The 21,122-nt window shown below is 32.8% G+C and overlaps 2 protein-coding genes and 1 long non-coding RNA gene across 3 annotated transcripts; all 3 read right to left on the bottom strand.

The window, feature by feature from the left end:
* Positions 1–10,091: 10,091 nt before the first annotated feature.
* LOC140182175 (uncharacterized) lies at positions 10,092–11,624 on the bottom strand. Its single transcript, XM_072228303.1, has 5 exons — positions 11,463–11,624; positions 10,915–10,978; positions 10,754–10,822; positions 10,568–10,658; positions 10,092–10,110 (listed from the first exon to the last, which is right to left on the bottom strand). Exons 1-5 carry the CDS (start codon positions 11,622–11,624, stop codon positions 10,092–10,094), a joined length of 405 nt encoding a protein of 134 aa, XP_072084404.1.
* Positions 11,625–15,376: 3,752 nt separating this feature from the next.
* On the bottom strand, positions 15,377–16,280 carry LOC140182449 (uncharacterized). Its single transcript, XR_011877991.1, has 3 exons — positions 16,198–16,280; positions 15,585–15,638; positions 15,377–15,507 (listed from the first exon to the last, which is right to left on the bottom strand). It is a non-coding gene; the product is annotated as an uncharacterized lncRNA (long non-coding RNA).
* Positions 16,281–18,691: 2,411 nt separating this feature from the next.
* On the bottom strand, positions 18,692–20,290 carry LOC140182174 (uncharacterized). Its single transcript, XM_072228302.1, has 2 exons — positions 18,910–20,290; positions 18,692–18,792 (listed from the first exon to the last, which is right to left on the bottom strand). The coding sequence occupies exons 1-2, from the start codon at positions 20,288–20,290 to the stop codon at positions 18,692–18,694; spliced, it is 1,482 nt and encodes a 493-aa protein (XP_072084403.1).
* Between the last annotated feature and the right edge of the window lie 832 nt (positions 20,291–21,122).

Here is a 21,122-nt window from a genome sequence, read left to right as displayed (position 1 = left end):
TCTCCTTCCCCAAATTCTGTAACGTGGAATGGAAATGAGAAAGGAAGGGAAGCTTAGTCCCTTAAAAGCTATTGGGCTGAATTGGACCTTGGGCCCGTTTTGGGTCTGGTTTGTCCGGTTCGGCCCGTTCGACCAAATTTTGGGCCAAATTTTTTGAAATTGGTATCAAAATTCTCGTTTTGACGAACTCTATCCTATTTTGATATTAGTTTTGCATTTTTAGTTTTCCTAATTAAAATTCAAATTATTGACTAATTATTTACCGATTTTAGTGGGGTTTACATTTTGCGCTTTTCAAATCCTGTTTTTGAGCTATATCCTTCATCGGGCTTCTAGATTATATTAATTCTTCCTATATATTATATGTATGAGCTTAGAACTGTCGTAACCTTTGATTGACCTTGGCTTTACGACGCGAGGTAAAGCTTAGGCTAATTAGGGTGTTATAACCGCCGCTATCTTCTACATTTGCTGTAGTGTATAAATTAGGAGTGTTCGCGGTGCGGTTTGGATTGGTTTTGAGTGAAAAACTCATCCGTTCCGAACACTAATTTTACTTGCAGTGCGGTTTGGATTGTATTGGATTTACGGTTTTATAAATTAAAAAATTAAATACATATAACAAATCTCAACATCAAATTTTAAATAATCAACAATGACATAACAAGTTTCAACAATATCTTAAAAAGCTAACAATAACATAACAATAGAAATAAAATTATAGGTTAGTTAAAATAAATAAATAAATAAATAATATTTTGAACATAAAATATTTATTAAATAATAATACATGAATAATATAAAAATATATAAAAAATTGAACATGTTATAAGTATAATTGTAAATATAATAATAAAATAATAATATTATAGCACATTGTACGGTTTGGATTGGATTGGATCGATTATGAAAAGTATATCCGAAATCCGATCCGATCCAGCGGTTTACAAAAAATAGAATCCAATCAGATCCAACAGTTTGCAAAAAATAGAATCCAATCCGATCTGAATTAATGTGATTTTAATCAGTTTTCGATTTGAATTGAATTAAATGAACGGTTTTATTTAGATCAGTTTAAATTTGAACACTCCTAATATAAATATAAATCCCAAAATAATATATTTACTGATAATGTAGTACTACTGTTAATAAAATTATAGCCATAATGGATGATATTATTAACCCAGAAGTTTACACATATGTAACCATTATTTTGATAGTCACAAAAATATCACAATGCATGAATATATACCTAGCTAGTGATGAGAATGGCATATATATGTATGTATGTATGTATGTATGTATGTGTGTGCTTTTTTTTTCTCCCTCATGCTCAAGAACTACGACTCCCAAATACTTGAAACGAATAAAATTCCGAATTCCATATATGTCACAATTCCTTAAGAAGTAAGATTTTTTCTTAAATTAAAGGTTTCAAATATGGAATCAAGCAGTTACCCTCTTCCCATGCAATGTTCCATATGGAAAGAAAAAAACAAAAAGAGTTTTCCACTAGCAGAAGAAAAGGGTTTCTCTCACTTTATTCCACCCTTCTTGACAAGACCCAAAAAGAGAGGAACTTAATTAAACACAAATCATGTTTTGTTTTTCTCTATGCTTAAGACACGTAAATATTTTGTAATGCTTTAGCATCAATAATAGTGTAAATAAATGTTATAATTTACAAAAACGCTATTTTTTTTGTGACTACAAAAACGTTATTTATACACTAAAAATTTAAAATAACAATTAAAATTAATCATTATATATTTGTATATAAATACATGTATTATTTATTTTATTTTTAATATGTATTTTATATTCTAACATATATTTTATATTAATGATTAATTTTAGTAGCTGATTTTATTATACACATAATATAATTATATAATTTATATCAGCAAAATAATAATATTCGACACATATTAAATGAATGATCATTTAAGCAAATAAATTAATTCAAGAACAATATGGAATATTTTACGGGTAAATAATTATTTTAGTTTCTAATATTTTTATTAAATTTTAATTTTGTCTTTAATATTTAAAATATTTTATTTTATTTGTTCTATTAATTTTATTCTTTGGTCAAAATTAAAACTTTTTTTTCAAAAATACTTGTTTTTTCTCTATTATTATTAATTTATTATCCTCTTGTTTCTCTTAGAGCAACTCCAATGCTAAGAAATAGAGTTTCTCTTCTGACATATGGGGACTCAATTACCATTGGAGTGAAAAGGAAAAGAGGGCTCTTCACGAGGATCAAGGTTGAGAGTTCCTCTAAGCAGAGACTTGTAACAACCAATAAAATCATGCCATGTGGTAAATTAATAAAAAAAATAAAAAATATATTAAATATATATATTAAATACTTATATATCTATTTAATTAATTATTTATATTAATTATTTAATAATTAGTTATATTAAATTATAATTAATATAAATAATTATGTTAAATCAATATCAAATATTATTTATATTGTTATATTAAATCATAATTAATTAAATTTATTTTACATAAAAAATAAATTTAATTTTTATATATTATAAAATAATTTTTTGTTGGATTATTTATTTTTATTTATAAAATTTAAAATACTAATCAAATTTAAGTTATTTATTTTAATATTTTATAATATTGAATTATTTTGAATTTATAAATTTAAATAATATTATTATAAAAAAAATAATTCTATTAATTTTAATTACTTAATTAATTAATTAGGTGGGACCACAATAGGGATTAAAGTTAGTTCCTTCTGATGGAGAAGAGAGAGATTCATTGAGTTCCTATTTATTGGTTACGACGCAAAATCTGATGTGAAGTCACTTTTTATGACAGGTGGACCATAAATAGGGACTGAAATGAGTTCCCTACTAACCATCTCCAGTAGGGAACTCATCTCAGTTCCTATTTATGACCCACCTGTCATAAAAAGTAACTCCACATCAGCTTTTGTGTTATAAACGGTAAATAGGAACTCAAAGCATCTCTCTCTTCTCTATTAGGAGGAACTAACTTTAGTTCCTGTTGTGGTTCCACTTAATTAATTAATTAAAATACTTAAAATTAATGTAATTGATTTTTTTAATAATATTATTTAAATTTATAAATTTAAAAATAATTCACTATTAATAGATATTAATATTAAATAAATTCATATATAATAATAATAATACACAATATATAATTCGGGATTACACTAATTTATAGTTTTGTGTTTACAATTGTTAATTTTAATAATATCGTTAGCATTTTAAATTTTAAAAATAAAAATAACTAACTCAACTAAAAATTATTTTGTAAGGTGTAAAAATTAAATTTATTTTTTAATGTAAGTAAATTTAATTAATTATAATTTAATATAATAATATAAATAATATTCAATATTAATTATGATATAAATAATTAATATAAATTATTAATTAAATAAAAATTTGATTATTTAATCTAATTAATTATGATATTAAATAATTAATATAAATTATTAATTAAATAAAAATATTATTATTTAATATAATTTTTATTATAATTATTACTAATTTAATTATTATTTCATTATTTAATATAATTATTTAATTATTTTAGATTTTATATTATTATTTTTTTAAAATAACTTGCCAAATGACAAATTATTATTGGTTAACTTGAGTCCCTGTTTAGAGGGACTCCCTCACCTTAAGACCCGTACGGAAACCATTCCTTCTCTCCTCCAATGGTTAGAGTTCCTATGTGTCAGAAAAAAGTGAAAGAGGAACTCACCATTGTAGGTGCTCTTAATATTCTTCTATCTTCTATTCTCCTATCACTAACCACCACTAATAATGACTACTATAATTACGATTTTTGTCATTTTCTAGAAAAAATATAATGGAAGAAAGGATACTGATTGAAAAAAAAAAAATTGACTTAAAAACTAAAATAAAATGAAATAAATTATTTAGGATAAACATATATAAAACGTTTCAAATGTTAGCGACAAAATTATAACTTAGCTCAAATGTTAAAAGACTAAAATTATACTTTATTTAATATTTTATATTATTAATTAGCACATCAAAAATTAAATATACTAATTCTTTTAAAGCATAACAACTTGTCATTATCGTTATGTTTAAAGGAGTAATGAATGACATATCTAGTTTTGATGATTGGTTGAGAGGCAAAGTTTGCCGCCACACTAAGATTTGAAGCAACCTTTGATGGCTTTTTTCAGCTCTTTGGGAATAAAGAGTTTGGGGTGGCTTTTGTTGTTGTCCGTTGTGTTGGGTGCAAAATAGAGGGTTACATAATCATGACACTAGTAATAATCTATCACTTTTTCAAAGTGAAAAAAGAAAATCTTGGAACTTCAAGTCATGTAGAACAAAGTACAAAACTTTGGAGTCTTTTTTTGGTTAAATGCATGCATGTATGTGATCCCACACGTTCACAAGAATTAAGGAAGTGAATGTTCGTTTGAGGTTCTTTAGTACATTGTATGTATGTATGTTTCCTACTTTCTTCACCTTCTAGATTTATATGTCATAATAAAAATATATGAAAGAGTGGTACTAGGAAATTGTTGCACGTATGTATGTGCATGCTATTTGAGAGACATGGCATTCTTTTCTATATATATTTCACTTTTTTTTTTTCCATTTTTTTTGCCCAGGATGGTTAATTAGAACGGAGAATTGTTTCATATTTTGCAATAATATGCGGTTTTTTTAATTTCTAGTTTGTGTTTTTATTTTGTATTTTTAAATTTTTATAAAAAAAGTTGCAAAATCATTTTTTTTAAATTTCAAAAAATAAAAATACTGAAAATAAAAATACAAAATAAACACATTATAAATATTTCACTTGTTGGATAATTAGCCTTCTTGTGGATTTTGGAGCCAATATAACTAGCCAACCTAAGCAAATATTTAAAATGGGTCTCCTATTAGGGATGATAATATGTATTTTATCCACGAATATCCAATTTAGTCGGATAGAATTGTTAACTCGATTTACAACGGATAGGATAGAGTGCGGGTAGGATTTGAGTTAACTTTCAACTCGTCGAACTAAAAATTTTTCACTAAATACAAAAAATCTTTAGTCAATAAAAAAATCATTAATTGATAATTTGATATTTTTTTTTATATAAAAGACAGTTTTATTTTAAATTATCATCAAGTTATATAATAATATTGCATCTTTTTGTTATCCCGCAGATAGAGTTGAGTACCCACAAGTAAAAATCGAATAAAATTAAAGTTGGAATATTTTCAATCTTCGAGCAGGATATAGTTGAATTTATATAAAATTCTCAACTTGCGAGTAGAGTTAGTGTTAAATCCAAACCTACTCTACTCTAGCAATTGTCACTCCTATTTTCTAGACTATTGAGTCAGAAAAAAAATAACCTCACTCACTCGCAAATTTTTTTTAAAATTACCTTTACTCTTTTTTATTTATTTCTCTTTTTTTCCTTAATACCACAGTTTCATCATTTTTTACTAGTCACTTACCGCCACCACCAATCACCATGGCCGGTCATTCATCGATTCCTCTAAATTTTATATACTAAATTTTTAATTTTAAATTTTAAATATTAAATTTTAAACTGTAAATTATAAGAACTAAATTTTAAAATTTTCAAAAAATAAGAATTAAAAAAATAATTTTATAATAAAAATGATCTAACATTAATTAACTAAAAATAATTTTTTTTGTACCTGTTCATAAATTAATTTGTAATTGCTATTGAAAGGATATTACGACATTTACATTAATATTCACCAAATTCTTTTATTTATTATAACAAAATCAATGAAATATGTAAAAAAATTTTAACCCCACACCATAAGACACATACTACAATGCTAAAAGGTACCATAGCAATCCCGTCTACTTAAATTAAACAAGGTCAACGATAATTTATCTATATGGGATTTGTGAAATTGCTTTGAGAAATTCAATATGCGTCTTTGAAGACATACCGACATATGATTCTTTTGAAAAAGTATAGAGAGCCAATGGAGTATCTGTATAATATGTACAATGGAAATTTAGGAATGTTCGATTCAGTAGGATATCATATGTTTATTATTTCTAGTACCGGATGATTATTCTAGATAGTATAGGTGTATTGTGTTTGAGAAATTAGTAGTATTTTATCTTGAATATTCATTTTTTAATTTATATTGAGCCAAATAAATAGCCCATTGTACACATTATACAAATATTTTATTAGCTCTACAGTGAGATTCGATTCTTTTTTTTCCGAGTAAACTATCAAAATAGATTTCAAAAGAATATTTTGATATTGAGAAAAAAAATTCCTAAAAAATTAAAGCAACAAGATACTTTCTAAAACAATTTTGCATGCGGAGGATGCAACGTTGCAGCGAGAGAAGTTAGATGAAAATGGCTTGGAATCGTGGTGAGAAGAATTGGACGCAAAGGACGTGGTGGCGCAGCGAGAGGAGTTGGAGGGAAGGTTGTGGCGTAAGGAGCTAGAATGGGAGGGCGCCTGTTTCTTTAGTGTAAATTTAGACGGTGTTTGGTTTACATTTTTATTTTCTGTTTTTATTTTTAGTGTTTTTTATTTTTTAAATTTTATAAAAAAAATAAAAACAGTAAAAATAATAAAATTAAATCTTATTTTTTCTTTTTACTTCTTGTTTTCACTTTTTTTTTATAAAATCTGAAAAATAGAAAATGCTAAAAATAAAAACAGAAAAATAAAAACACAAACTAATTAAACAGATCCTTAATTTTTTTAAATTTTAAGATCAGATTGTTTTAAAAATAGACTACTAAATTATCCAATTGACTGCATATAAAAATAATTATTTATACTTTTTTATTTAAAAAAATAGTAAAAATTTGACAAAATAAATCATCTGTAACTCATTTATGACATGACTAACGCAAGTGATGGGATGCCAAACTTAGTTTGTATACCACATCAACATTTTATGTTAATAAGCTTGGGACAAAAATGACATGTGGATAATTTTGTTAACTTTAACTATTTTTAGTGGGAATTTTTTATCGTTTCATTCTTTCGAAATTCTTTTCACATTTTATTGTAGTGGTCTACTCCCCCCCCCCCCCCCCTCTTTCTCTTTGGAATGTGCTAATCTGACCTCATTGTTATAACTTTTTTCTTTAATTTAAAATATTTAATATTTCAAATATTGTTGTTATAATGCTTTATACTTCTATTAGTACGTACAAAACAATAAAATATCAAATTATTTGATATACTCGTCAATCAGAATGTTATATATATATATATATATATATATATATATATATATATATATATATATATTAAAAATCAGTTAAAAAATTATATACATATGGTAAAGTGGCAAAAACACCCTAATAACTCAGAAATCAGAAGAAAAGAAGCTAGCGATTTGAACTGAATAACAAGAATGGTGAATCACACTTACAACAGTACCACTCACATGTATATATACTAAATTACTCACACTAATTACTGCACTATGTGAATTCTAACTCTAACAGCCCTAACTAACTCTAATAACTTCTAACTTACACTATACACGTGACTGAGGAGTAAGTGGTTTTGTGAGAAGATAAGCTATTTGCTCATGTGTCGAAATAGAAAGTAAATGAATCAGCACCTCTTGAAGTTTGTTCATCACTACATGATAATTCACTTTTATGTGTTTGTTTAGATTAGATGAAATATATATTGTTGATTGACTATTATAGAAGATGTTCATAGCTTTAAACTTTGTTTGGATGAAAGATGAAAAAAGAGAGGAAAGAAAATGGAAGGAAAGAAAATGAAAGAAAAAGTTGATTTTTTTTTATATGTTGTTTGAATGAAGAGAAAATAGATGAAAAGAAAATAGAAGAATTTTTTTTTTGTGTTTGGATGAAAGAAAAAGTAAAAAAAGAGAAAATCATAACCAAATAAAATTACATTAATACCCTTCTTTATATTATATATAAATTATAATATACCAATGTATTTAATTTATTTTTCTAATAAAAAAATTATCCAAATTATATTTCAAAATTTTAACGTGTTTTTTTATTAAAGATAATATTTTTTTGAATTTATTTTTATGAATTTATTCTTTTCTATTATCTTTTAATGTCATAAATAAAAATATATATCATTCTTTTTAAAAATATATAAATAAATAATCTCGTAAAAGAATAATAAAAACTACTCATACTTTACATCATTAATCTCTTTAAGCATATTTAAAAAAAAGTTTCACTAAATTGTATTTACAAAATAAAATATTATTAAAAGTTGGTAACATTTCTTTTCAAGTACGTGCGACCAAAAATCATATACAATTTTTATAAACATATAACAAAACGCTAAAAAAGTAATAACCAAAAGAATTTCTAGAGAGTACATTTTATCATCAGACAACACTTTTCAAAAGGGTAATTTTTCATGGTCAGTGACATCGCCTACTTCCAAAAAATCAATTCTACATAGCTTGAGCCATCTGTACCCATCTACTTCAAAAAAATAAAGTTTCTCCGAGTCACAAATATTAACACATGATCGATTTTTACTTATACTAAGCAGTGTACTTCTTGTTCCCAAACATTTTCAAGTTATGATTCATGCACGAGCATATACAACAAAGACAAATTAATTCAAAGATCAAAGTTGATCATGATAATCTATTTTATCGATGTCTTTCTATTTAAACAACCAATCAATCTCAAAGTATATATACATAAAGTGATTTCCAACCATGGTTAACATAAATAAAACAGAAAATGATATCTTCTTTAAATACATGAAGATATACCCATAGTATATGACACTCAGAAACCCGTAATCAATTAATGAAAGCAATAACCTCAAATTAATCAGAAATTAAGTGCGTATAAAAGTTATACCTGTAATAGTTAATGATTTATGAAAGTACCATATCTCCTAAGCGAACACCAGCAGCTGTCATGAAATGAAAAAGAGCATCCAATCGCATTTCAGGTGGGATCCCAAAAATTTGGCACTTTTTCTGCTCATTTTCACATAAAAACTGATAACACTGCATCCGAGCTGAACCTATCAGTCCCAATTCAGTCAACATGTCCCATACATCTGATTCGCTATAAAGGCGAGGCCTACTTTGTTGCATAATAGCCAACCCTTTCTCAGCAATTGCAACTTGTCTTTCAATTAACGAGACTTGCTTTTCGGCAACCGAAACTTGCCTCTCAGCCATAGAAGCTTGTCTCTCAGCTGATTCAACCTGCCTCTGAGCTACGTCATGTAGCTTGCTAGACAGATAAGTACCCTCTTTGACAGCATCAGCCATGGTAGTAATTTCCAAAGCAACTTTCTCATATTGTGCCTCCAAAAAATCATTTATAGGAGACTTACGCTTTGTTTCTCTTGACGTTGAAGTCCCACCTAATTGATTTGGTTGACTATGAGGAGCACTTGGTGAATCTAAATTAGCAGAAAACGTTGGGGTATCATGTCCCATAATAACATCTATGTCAGAAAATTCAATATTTTCAAATGAGTCATTCAAATCAATGTGATCTCTATCAATTTCTTGAATCCTTTCTCGTGACATAGCAGCCCCTTTACCAGTAGCTCTATCAGCTCCGAACAACTCCTTCAAAGTATCATAATGCTTAATTTGCATTTTTTTTATTTTTCTGCTTGTGGTTTCTCCTACATAAACAAGTGTTGAAATTATTCATTGACTAACTTCATCAATAGTATAAGTAATAAAAGCAAAGTTTAAGATACCTTAATGAAGTCTTGCCACACTTCCTCTTCAGCTTCAAACTTTCTAGTTACAGGATTCCATGCAAATCCACTTAAGTGATGAAATAAGTCATATGCCTCAGCAAAATGATCTTTCAATGTCTTCATTCTATTCTTTATGTGATTCTTTGTTATGTGAGGGCCTATTGCTATGCTCAAAGTCTTCACAACATTGGCATATGCTTTAGTTGTCCACGAGCCATCATGCCTATTACCTTTCGATGCTTCCTCTGCTAATGCATTTAGCAAAACTTCATCCATATCATCAGACCATCTTAAATTGTCTTTCGAAGGTTGATTAGCTTCTGCTGTTTTATTTCCCTTATTCGGCATTATCTAACCTGTAATAATCCAATAAAAAATTCAATCAAACAATTCTGAGTGTAAACTATACATACATATATATACATATTCACATTTAAGAAACATTATCACCTATAATGATTGATACACATTCCACATTTCGAATGCAATGTTATCTCTTAACAACGATGCATGCCTATATTCCTCATCACGTGGTTGATTTGATTGTGATCTATCTATGCTTTGTTCTTGTAGCAATTCTCAATCAACAGCATCAATTATAGACTGATCAACATCGACACCCATTAAAAAGTTATGTAGTATGCAACATGCCAAAAAAATGTCTCGCATAATTTCAAATGAATAATAAGATTCTGTGTCACCGGCTATAATTGGGAATCTTTTCTTTAAAATTCCGAAACATCTTTTGATGACCTTTCTTAATGAAGAATGTCGGTGGTTGAATAATTCTTTGGAATTTTGTGGCTCACGTACTGAATACTCTTCAAGTGATACCGAACACCTCTATATGGTGTCAGTATCCCAGGCTTTAGCATAAATCCAGCATCACCTAGATAGTATTTTCCTACACCAGTTACACACAAAAATTTAAAGAATTGCATACTTTGACTATGAATTTAACTTTATATAGACGATTTCGTAAATAACACTAGCACAGACCTTCGGATATTCGAAGTGGATGTTCCCTACTTAAAGAATCTTTCAAAATTCTTGAGTCAGAGGCAGTTTCTTCCCAACCAGACAAAACATAAGTAAATTTCATATCAAACACATAGGCAGCAAAGTATTTTGTGTGGGGTGATCTTTTTTTTCCCGAAAACGAGGGGCTTCCGCCCTTGATACCTTCACACGGCTATGAGTACCATCTATGGCTCCAATGCAGTCCTTGTTTGGAAAGTATATTGACATATTAACATAACAATTTTGTAATTATTTCATACACTATTTCATAAATGTCACTAACTAAATTGAAAGAGTTAGTGCATGTTTGGGCGCCATTATTTTGTTAAAAAAATATCTTTTTTCAATGAAAAAAGATCTTTTTTTATTTTTTAACGTGTTTGGCAAATTTCTAGTAGTAAAAGTAAAAGCACTAGTAAAATAAAAAAAAGATCTTTTTTGAGAAGCTGTAATTTACATCTTTTTTTAAAAGATCTTTTTTCCTTAAAAAAAGATGTTTTTCATGTAATAAATAAACAAAAAAGTACTTTTATATTGTTATACCCAAATATAATTGATTGATAAAAAGACCTTTTTACATGAGATATCCAAACATAAAATTACTTTTACTTCTCTATAAGATCTTTTAAAAAAAGATAACTCGAAAAAGATCTTTTGTTAGAAGCTCACCCAAACAAACCCTTAGTACCTTAAAAAACGGATAGAATTGACTATTATCATGTATTTCATAAGGAACATCCTCACCAGACGGTTGCTTGAAGAAGTCTCCCTCTAACGATAGAATAGCATGTACGACATTGTGAAAGTGGCGACTAATTGTCTCCCCTGAGCGGTGAAAGAAGAAAGACATGGTTCTAGTTTTCACATCGTGCTTTATAATATGTAAGAATTTAGCTACTTGCTCTTCAACCGTAGATCGAGTTGAATCCTTTACTCTATCAGTTCCTCTTAACTTTTGACACAACAGTTAAAATGCTTCAAGACTCATACGTATGACATCTCAACATTTGTCAGACTTCAATAACTGTATCATTAATTGAGCACGCTTGTTTTCTCTTTCCAAGTTTTTGTCATTAATTTGACTAGGCCTAATGCATGTACCGTAACACATGTAAGAGATGTGACACAAATATGTTATCTCTTTTCTAACTCTTCCCTGACACGAGTTAAGATTTGTATTGGTTCAGGTTGATATACATCAGTAGAAGTGACTTGATGTACTTGAATTTCTAAGTCATGTATGACGTTCGTTCTATCTTCTAAATTAGCATCTTCGATATTTTCGTTATCCATCTATAAAAATATAATGTTTAGAATGGACAGATCGATAGTAAAAGTAAACAGAAAGTAACATATCTTGTTACATTCTAACAATTCATTTGTTGAAGAAAAAAAATGAAACTAAATGCCGAGAAAATATGGTTTCACCTTACGCAATATAAACATACCTTGTTATGAGACACTTATCTCCAACGCCTAAATGGCAAACTCAATGCCAAAGCTCTCTGTCATAAATAATAAACATACACTGTAAGGCACATGGCATATTAATTAATGCATTGACTTATCACCAAAATTAAGTGGACTTAGCTACCAACAACACTTAATAATTTAGACGATAACAAATAAGTTAACCAACACAAGATTTAGTATAATTTCTGAAAGAATGGATTCAAGATACGTTGAACAAACCTTTTGTAAGTGCACCAACGAAATAAGCACACTATTTTGCTTAGCTATTTAGAAATTAGTAACAACTAAACCATGGACAATTAATAACACATTATAACCAGAGGCAAGTAAGAAAAGTCATTTAATTTAAAGAACTTTTGTATGATTTGAATTTCATCATAAAAAGAGAGATGAACAAAAATACTCATGATGACATTCAAAAAAAATATAAGGTTTCAGCATGTATGTTGTAACACCCTATTACACAGAGTTTTACGCTTAAGTCGTAGAACAGAGGTAATATGGTGTTACGGACCTCTAGATAGCAAAATAAATACATAATAGAGAATAAGATAATATACTAGGAGCCTTGAAACAAAACGGGTAAGCAAAAATTGCAAAAGGAAAAGCGCAATGCTCAAAGGAAAGGATTACTTACGCGCTAAGAAACCTAATAAAAACATGGTAAAGATAAGCAAAAGAATAAGGAACGGCCAAGGGAACAGCATAACTAGCCCCTGACTCAGCCTGCGAAGCTAAGGCTGGCAGGAGGATATATATAAACATACTTAAGTATCCCCAAAATACACCAAAACATCAAAGTAAACTCCTATCTCTCCCTAATCCTCTAAGAGGAGCAGCATACATAAGTTACTTGGAGAGTAAGCTAAACAAATATATACATATATACAACCAAAAACCAAAATACACCCAAGGACTACTTCGCTTCTCAAGATCCAGACGCCTAGCGAGGAGCCTCTCAACCTGCATCTGAAAAACAACAATACAATATGGAATGAGAACCGGAGGTTCTCAGCATGGTAAAAGTGACACGCGCATAAGAAATACGGTCCTGAGAATGCCATATGCAATCCTAGAACTTCGTTATTCAATTATCCAACTTAAGTACTAAACAGAAGCCATAAACAGGGGCAGGTATTCTAAATCTACCTAACTTACTCAAATTCAATCCTAATCTAACACCCAACCGTTTCTCCATTTCCTCCATCAATCATAATGCAACAGAAACAAGCAACCAAACAAGTTCACGCACAAGTAATGAGCAGATAGTACAAATAGCAAGTATAACAGATAGCAGGTGATATATATCAATTAGGCATACCCAGGAAATTCATATCAATCAAAACAAACAAATGCATATGATGCATGCCTGTCCTATGGCTGATGGAGCCCATCTGTCGGTTATCCAGCCAACCCGACAAGTCCGAAAACCTTAGACTATCCCCCGTCGCGCATCCCCAAGAGTCTATGCATAGAGTTCACATTAAATCATCATATAAATCACTCAATGGGGGTTATCCATACCCAAGAATTTATACGTGCCCGGTCACCCTTACGACGTAGGGTCAACAGAGTATCGAGAATCAACCTGGAACACGTGGTGGCGAGCCACGGTTTTTATCCAGGGAAACTCGTTTCTCAGATATCATCATTCATAAGCCATTTCATAGTCATAATCATTATTTAATTATTCATCAAGCCATGGCATGTTAACTCCTTTTATTAACAACCTCCCTTTCACATTTTTCATCATCATTCCCTTATAATTCATCTTGATTACCCTTTTCGGGTCCTGACCAAAATATTTATCAAACTATTCTCAATATTCTTAATATCGAATAATCTTAAAATCAACCCAACCCTAACATTAAATCAATCACATCACACTAAGATTAAACTTTAACTTCTCGAACCCATGACTATCACTAAGACATCCTCGACACTATATTTTCTTTTCTATTTTTAATATAACAAATGAACTCAAAATTATGCAAATTTTATGTCCAGGCGTTCATATTAAAATAATCTTTCTAAAAAATCAAAGATCATAATTTTCTAATTTCTTTAGCCTTAAGAATAAAAAAAAAAAACCGTGACTACTCTGCAGTGCGTAAAACCAGAAAAACAGCAGCAGCATGTGATATTCAAAATTCAATATAAAATCCAAGTTAAATCCAATTACTTTAAAAAGTAATATAGTTTAACTTTACTCATCTAGGTTTCTTTCTAAATTAGTTCTGAGTTAATATCATTTTTAATGAAGAAGTTACATTACCTGGAAGTTAAGTAAAAATGAGTCAAATCTGTTTTAGAAACCAACATGTTTAGTACATTTCAATTTGAATAACTTTTATTACAAAACTCCAATGAAGCTAAATTTTGATTTGGGATCTCCTAGATCATCTAGAAACAAGTGTGTCCTAGTTGCAACCTAATTGCTATTCAATTCTAAGAGCTACAAGCATTGGAAGTTGATGCATAGCTTGCTGAAATCTGTTTCTTTTCAGCTTTGACAACCAATATTCAGAAATTTACAAATCCCAATCCTCAACTTCTAAAATTCTGAAGTTTTATAAAAATAAAGCCAGTTAATCAAATTTTATAATAAAATTGGTTTCGTTTCAAAACTCAACTCGTAGAAGTCGCAGCAAGACAAACAAGTTGCTGCCCTGTTTGATCTTTTCTGCTGCAGGACAAATTTAACAACCTAACTTTAAAAATTTTCCATAAATTGTATATTTAACAAAAAGGTCCCAAAATTTTCAGTTTAGTTCCTTATATTCCCAAGTTTATCCCAAAATTTGTCTCATGAAATTCTGATCATTACATAATTAGTTACAGCATATGCAATACCACCACAACACAACTCTACATCCTTATTAACAAACACCAATCCTAATCCATCATAAATAAATATAAGAGCACACCATTAATAACTTCCACACCTCATAATTCCAATATATATATCCACCAACAAATCTATTCCAACAACATTATAAGACTAATCATTAAATATAACAAATAATTCAACTTATCCTATGGTTCCTCTAACCTAAGTTTTCACAACACCGTAAATATTAAACGTGCGAAACTTAAACCATACCTTGGCCGATTAGTTAATTCACCCAAGGAAGCCTCTCAACACAAAATTACAGCCCCTCCAAGCTCAATCAAACAGTCCCAAAGCAAGCCTTGTCACCAACAAAGCTCCAAGTAATCCAAATTCAAGTCCAATGCATAAACACCCTCTTAAACTACACCTAATACACATATATATGTTCCAATTCAGTTTTCTATTATCAAAAACAAGATTGTGCTAGGGTTAGAGTGTTCTTACCATACCCATATGCTCAATAGCTTGAGCCCACAAGTTCCGGAAGCTAACTTGAACCTAGAAGATAGAAATTGGACAAGATTCACCATAGATTTTCAAGTTTACCAAAGAAAGAGGGATAGGAATTCTGAACTTAATAGGAGGCTTACTAGTGAAATTGTTCGGATAGAAAGGTAGAGCTCGACGCGCTGAGCACGTGGCAGCGAACGGTGCGGCGATCGGAGCCCGGACGGAGGAGTTATGGTGGTGAGAAGGAAAGGTGAGGGTTAGGTTTCTTCTCCTCCCCCCTTGTTGTTTGTGTCGTGACTTTAGTGAAATGGAGAAGATGAAGCTGCTGCTTCATTTATGTTATGGGTCAGGTTGGATCAACGGGCCCGGTTTGGGCCCCGGTTCAACCGGTTTGGCTCTTCCGGTTCGATTCTGGGCTAAATTTTCGAAATTGGTATCAAAATTCTCGTTTTGACGAGCTCTATCCTATTTTGATATTAGTTTTGCATTTTTAGCTTTCCTAATAAAAATTCAATTTATTAGCTAATAATTTACCGATTTTAGCGGGGTTTACATAATCCTACCCACCTAATTAAGAATTTTGTCCTCAAAATTCAGAGTGAGTTACCTGAAAAGAGGTGTGGGTAGTCCTTTTGCATCTCTGATTCAAGCTCCTAGGTATGTTCTTCAATACCAGCCCGACTCCAAGCTACTTTCACCAAAGAAACTTCCTTTCCGCGGAGACGTTTGGTGATGGTATCATCAATCTTAACCGGAGTTACTAGAAGCGTCAAGTCTTCTCTCACTTGGACTGATTCCGGCTCTAGGACATGACTAGGATAAAAAGTATATTTATGAAACTGCGATACGTGGAACACGTCATGCAGGTTCGAAAGATGTGGTGGTAATGCGATCCTATACGCCACTGGTCCAATTCTCTTCAGGATTTCGAATGGCCCAATGTAACGTGGATTTAACTTCTTGGTTTTGATGGACCTCCCTATTCCAGTGGTCGGAGTCACCTTCAAGAAGACGTGTTCTCCTTTCTCGAATTCTAAGGGCTTCCGTCTTCGGTCAGCATAGCTCTTCTGACGGCTTTGAGCTTCAAGCATTCGACTCCGAATTCTCTTTATTTGCTCAATGGTTTCACTTACCATTTCCAGTCCTATCAAGCTCTTTTCTCCTGCTTCGTACCAACATAATGGAGACTGGCATTTTCTTCCATACAAAGCCTCATATGGAGCCATTCCAATACTTGCATGATAGCTATTGTTATAAGCAAATTCTACCAGAGGCATATATCGATCCCAGCTCGCCGGTTGATCCAAAATACAAGCTCTTAACATGTCTTCCAAGGTTTGAATTGTTCTTTCTGATTGGCCATCCGTCTGAGGATGATAGGCAGTACTTAGGCTTAATTGAGTGCCAAAAGCTCGCTGAAATACACCTCAGAACTATGATGTAAAGCGAGGATCTCTATCCGACACAATGGTGGAAGGTACTCCATGTAATCTCACAATCTTCTTTATGTATAAGCGCGCCAACTCCTCCATAGAACAACTTATCCGAATAGGCAGAAAATGAGCTGACTTGGTCAATCGATCTATAACCACTCAAATGGCATCACAACCTGTGCGAGTCCTTGGTAAGCCCAATACAAAATCCATAGCAATGCTCTCCCATTTCCACTGTGGGATTTCCAAAGGTTGAAGGGTTCCTGCTGGCCTTTGGTGTTCAATCTTGACTTTTTGACAAGTTAGGCATTTGAAAACATGTAACGCCACATCATTTTTCATTCCTAGCCACCAGAACATCGTCTTTAAGTCTTGGTACATATTGGTGCTTCTAGGATGAATGGACTACCCACTCTTGTGAGCTTCCTCCAATATGCTTTATCGCAAATCCCCGACATCTGGCACAATTATTCGGCACTTGAACCTCCACAACCCATCTTTATCTTCTGATACTCTCCATCGCTTGCCTTTCTCAATTGCCGGCAAAATCTTATACAATTCTTGGTCATTTTGATGAGCCTTTATCAGTTCAGCCTTGAAGTCGCTTGAGATCTGTAATTGGCTTAGGCATAAATTCCCAAACTCCTCTCTGATTCCCAATTTCAATCCTTGGAAGGCTCTCAACAACTCTTTCTCTCTCAGCATCATCCAGGCAGCACATAGGGATTTTCTACTCAAGGCATCTGCCACTACATTCGCCTTTCCTGGATGATAGTTTAGCTCGAAGTCATAATCCTTCAGGAGTTCCATCCACCTCCTCTGATGCATATTCAATTCTTTTTGTTCAAACAGGTACTTCAGACTCTTATGGTCTGAGAAGACTTGAAATTTCATTCCATAGAGATAATGCCTCCAAATCTTCAAGGCAAAGACAATGGATGCTAGTTCCAAATCATGAGTCAGATAATTTCTTTCATGTGGCCTTAACTGACGTGAGGCATAAGCTACAACCTTATGATGCTGCATCAATACACATCCTAAACCTTTTAAGGACGCATCACAGTACACCTCGAATGGTTCTCTCGGCTCAGGCAACACTAATACAGGGGCGGTAGTCAATCTCTGCTTTAAGGCAAGGAAACTCTCCTCGCACTCGGAAGTCCACACAAAAGGAACATCCTTCCTGGTCAGCTTAGTCAAGGGTAAAGCGAGCTGTGAAAACCCTTTAATGAACCTTCGATAATAACCCGCCAAGCCTAAGAAACTCCTGATTTCTGTCACTGAAGTTGGCCGCTCCCAATTCATCACCGCCTCAACCTTAGCAGGATCCACTGCTATTCCTCGCTTACTCACCACATGACCAAGAAATTTTACCTTAGACTTCCAAAACTCACACTTGGATAGCTTGGCATACAACTTCCTATCCTTCAAAATTTGTAGCACTGTTCGCAAGTGTTCTGCATGCTCATTCTCGGTCTTAGAATAGATAAGAATGTCGTCAATAAACACAACAACAAACTTATCCAGATACAGATGGAAAATTCTGTTCATGTAATCCATGAATATCGCCGGAGCATTAGTTAGTCCAAAGGACATCACGGTATACTCATAGTGGCCATATCGCGTTCTGAAGGCGGTCTTAGGGATATCCTCATCTCTTACCCTTATCTAGTGGTATCCGGATCGCAGATCAATCTTGGAGAACACGCCAGCTCCCTGTAATTGGTCCATCAGGTCATCAATCCTTGGCAGCGGATACTTGTTCTTCACTGTAACTTTATTCAGTTGCCTATAGTCAACACATAAGCGCATGGTTCCATCTTTCTTCTTCACCAGTAATACTGGCGCACCCCACGGAAATACACTTGGTCGGATAAAATTTTTACCCAATAGATCCTCCAATTGAGACTTCAATTCGGCCATTTCTAAAGGCGACATCATGTAAGGAGCACTCGAGATTGGTCCAGCCCCAGGTACTAAATCAATAGCAAACTCAACTTCCCGTTTTGGTGAAAATTCATCAATATCATCAGGAAACACCTCTAAAAACTCACACACAACTGGGATTTGTTCCAAGTTCTGATCATCACCCGAAACACCCGCAGCCAACAACAATATCCCCTGACATTCAACCCCAGAACAGTTCACCATCATAGAATTCAAGTAGTAGTTGTTCACTACAATCGGCCCTTCAGTGTCTTCAGGAAAGAAATACACTGTTTTCGCCGAGCAATCTAGTAGAACACGGTTCTTGGATAACCAGTCCAATCCCAGAATGAGATCAAGACCAGTCATCGGCAAACAAATTAAGTTATGCACGAAATCACGCCCTTGTACTCGAAAAGGAACTTGGGGGCTCCCTAACCTAGTCACCATAGCCTCGTGGGTAGAATTGTATACCTTTAAATCATACCCCAATACTACTATTTTCAATCCTAACTCATCAGCCTTCTCAAATGCAATAAAAGTATGTGAAGCCCCAGAATCCAACAAAGCATTCAAAGTTTTACCCGTCATTTCACAGTTACCTCTGATCAATGCCTCTGACCCCTTAGTGCCTACTGAAGAAGTAGTGTATACCCTTCCTGGTTGCTGCACTCTGCCTGTCTCATACTTCTTCTTCTCTGGGCAACTACTAGCCAAGTGTCCCGGCTGCCCACAGGAGTAATAGACTCCAATCTCAAGCCTATATGGTCCTGAATGATACTTTCCACATTTGTGGTAACTCATATCCTGCTGTGGCTGCTTACCCTGTCTCCTTCCCTGATTAGCATTGGTATTAGGCCTCCTAGAGTTGCCTTGCCCCTGATTGTTCTGGAGGACAAAGCCACCACTCTTGAACTGTCTGCCTCTGGGTGCAAAATTTCTCCCTGTGGTCCTCTGGAATGGCATCCTCAGACTCCCTTTTTCTAATGCAGTCCTTCTAATACAATCCTTCGCCACCCTGGTCCTATTCACCAGCTCAGAAAACACCTGGATATGCATAGGCACCACAAAGCTCTGAATGTCACTCCTAAGGCCTCCTTCATACTTTATACATTTCCACTCAGCAAAGTCCTCAGGAGCTCCCTGACAGATGCGTGAGAAGCGGCACAATTCCTCAAACTTACTGGTGTACTCAGTAATAGTCATTTGGCCCTGTTTAAGTTGAAGCAGTTCGAGCTCTTTGGCATTTCTGACTGAGGTGGGAAAATATTTCTTATAAAATTCATCTCGAAATAACTCCCAAGAAATCACAATCCCATCAGACTGCAAAATGTGCCTCATGCCCTACCACCAGTGCTGAGCTTCACCATGCAACTGGTAGGTCCCAAACCCAACCCACTGCTCATCCGAAACTTGTTGGGCTTGTAATGCTCGCTCAATGGCTTATATCTAGTTATCAGCATCGGTTAGATTCGAGGTCCCTCTGAAAGTTGGAGGGTGAACCTTTAAGAAGGTAGAGAGCATCATTGGACCATTATCGCCATTGTTCCCGTTATTAATTTGGTTTCCCAGGGCTTCAGCTGTCGCTTGCATTGCTGCTGCCATGTTGCCTAATGCAGCCATGAAGTCTATAGGATTAGGAGTGTTTCCTGATGCCTCAGGCATGGCATTGCCTATGCGGCCTCCACCTCGCCCGCGTCCGCGTCTGCGAGTAGACATCTGGTCCCTATACACACCAAACAAGTGATATCAAGTTGATCAGTCTCAATATCACAAGTTCAGTGCTTTAAGTCCCAAATGCATGCTCATGAACGTTTATGCCACTTATATCAGATAGATATCCTAATAGCATATAAACACATACGCAGAGAATGCACAAGAGCATAATCAGTCTGTCCTCAGGCTCTATAGGAACGAACTGCTCTGATACCATAATGTAACACCCTATTACACAGAGTTTTACGCTTAAGTCGTAGAACAGAGGTAATGTGGTGTTACGGACCTCTAGACAGCAAAATAAATACATAATAGAGAATAAGATAATATACTTGGAGCCTTGAAACAAAACGGGTAAGCAAAAATCACAAAAGAAAAAGCGCAACGCTCAAAGGAAAGGATTACTTGCGCGCTAAGAAACCTAATAAAAACATGGTAAAGATAAGCAAAAGAATAA

This window comes from Arachis hypogaea, chromosome 19 (genome assembly GCF_003086295.3).
Source record: "Arachis hypogaea cultivar Tifrunner chromosome 19, arahy.Tifrunner.gnm2.J5K5, whole genome shotgun sequence".
NCBI classification, from domain to species: Eukaryota; Viridiplantae; Streptophyta; class Magnoliopsida; order Fabales; family Fabaceae; genus Arachis; species Arachis hypogaea.
The sequence above is the reverse complement of the archived record's forward strand: the minus strand, read 5'-3'. Positions and strand labels throughout refer to the sequence as shown.

Excerpts from the sequence above, each read along its gene's own strand:
- LOC140182175 (XM_072228303.1), bottom strand. The coding sequence starts at position 11,624 with ATGTCTTTCTTCTTTCACCGCTCAGGGGAGACAATTAGTCGCCACTTT. Across the intron at positions 10,823-10,914 it reads ATCAAGGGCGGAAGCCCCTC|AAACTGCCTCTGACTCAAGA; the intron begins GTTTTCGGGAAA and ends CTGGTTGGGAAG. Across the intron at positions 10,659-10,753 it reads TCCACTTCGAATATCCGAAG|GAAAATACTATCTAGGTGAT; the intron begins GTCTGTGCTAGT and ends TAACTGGTGTAG.
- LOC140182174 (XM_072228302.1), bottom strand. The coding sequence starts at position 20,290 with ATGAGGCACATTTTGCAGTCTGATGGGATTGTGATTTCTTGGGAGTTA. Across the intron at positions 18,793-18,909 it reads TCAATTGGAGGATCTATTGG|TGAAGAACAAGTATCCGCTG; the intron begins GTAAAAATTTTA and ends ATAAAGTTACAG.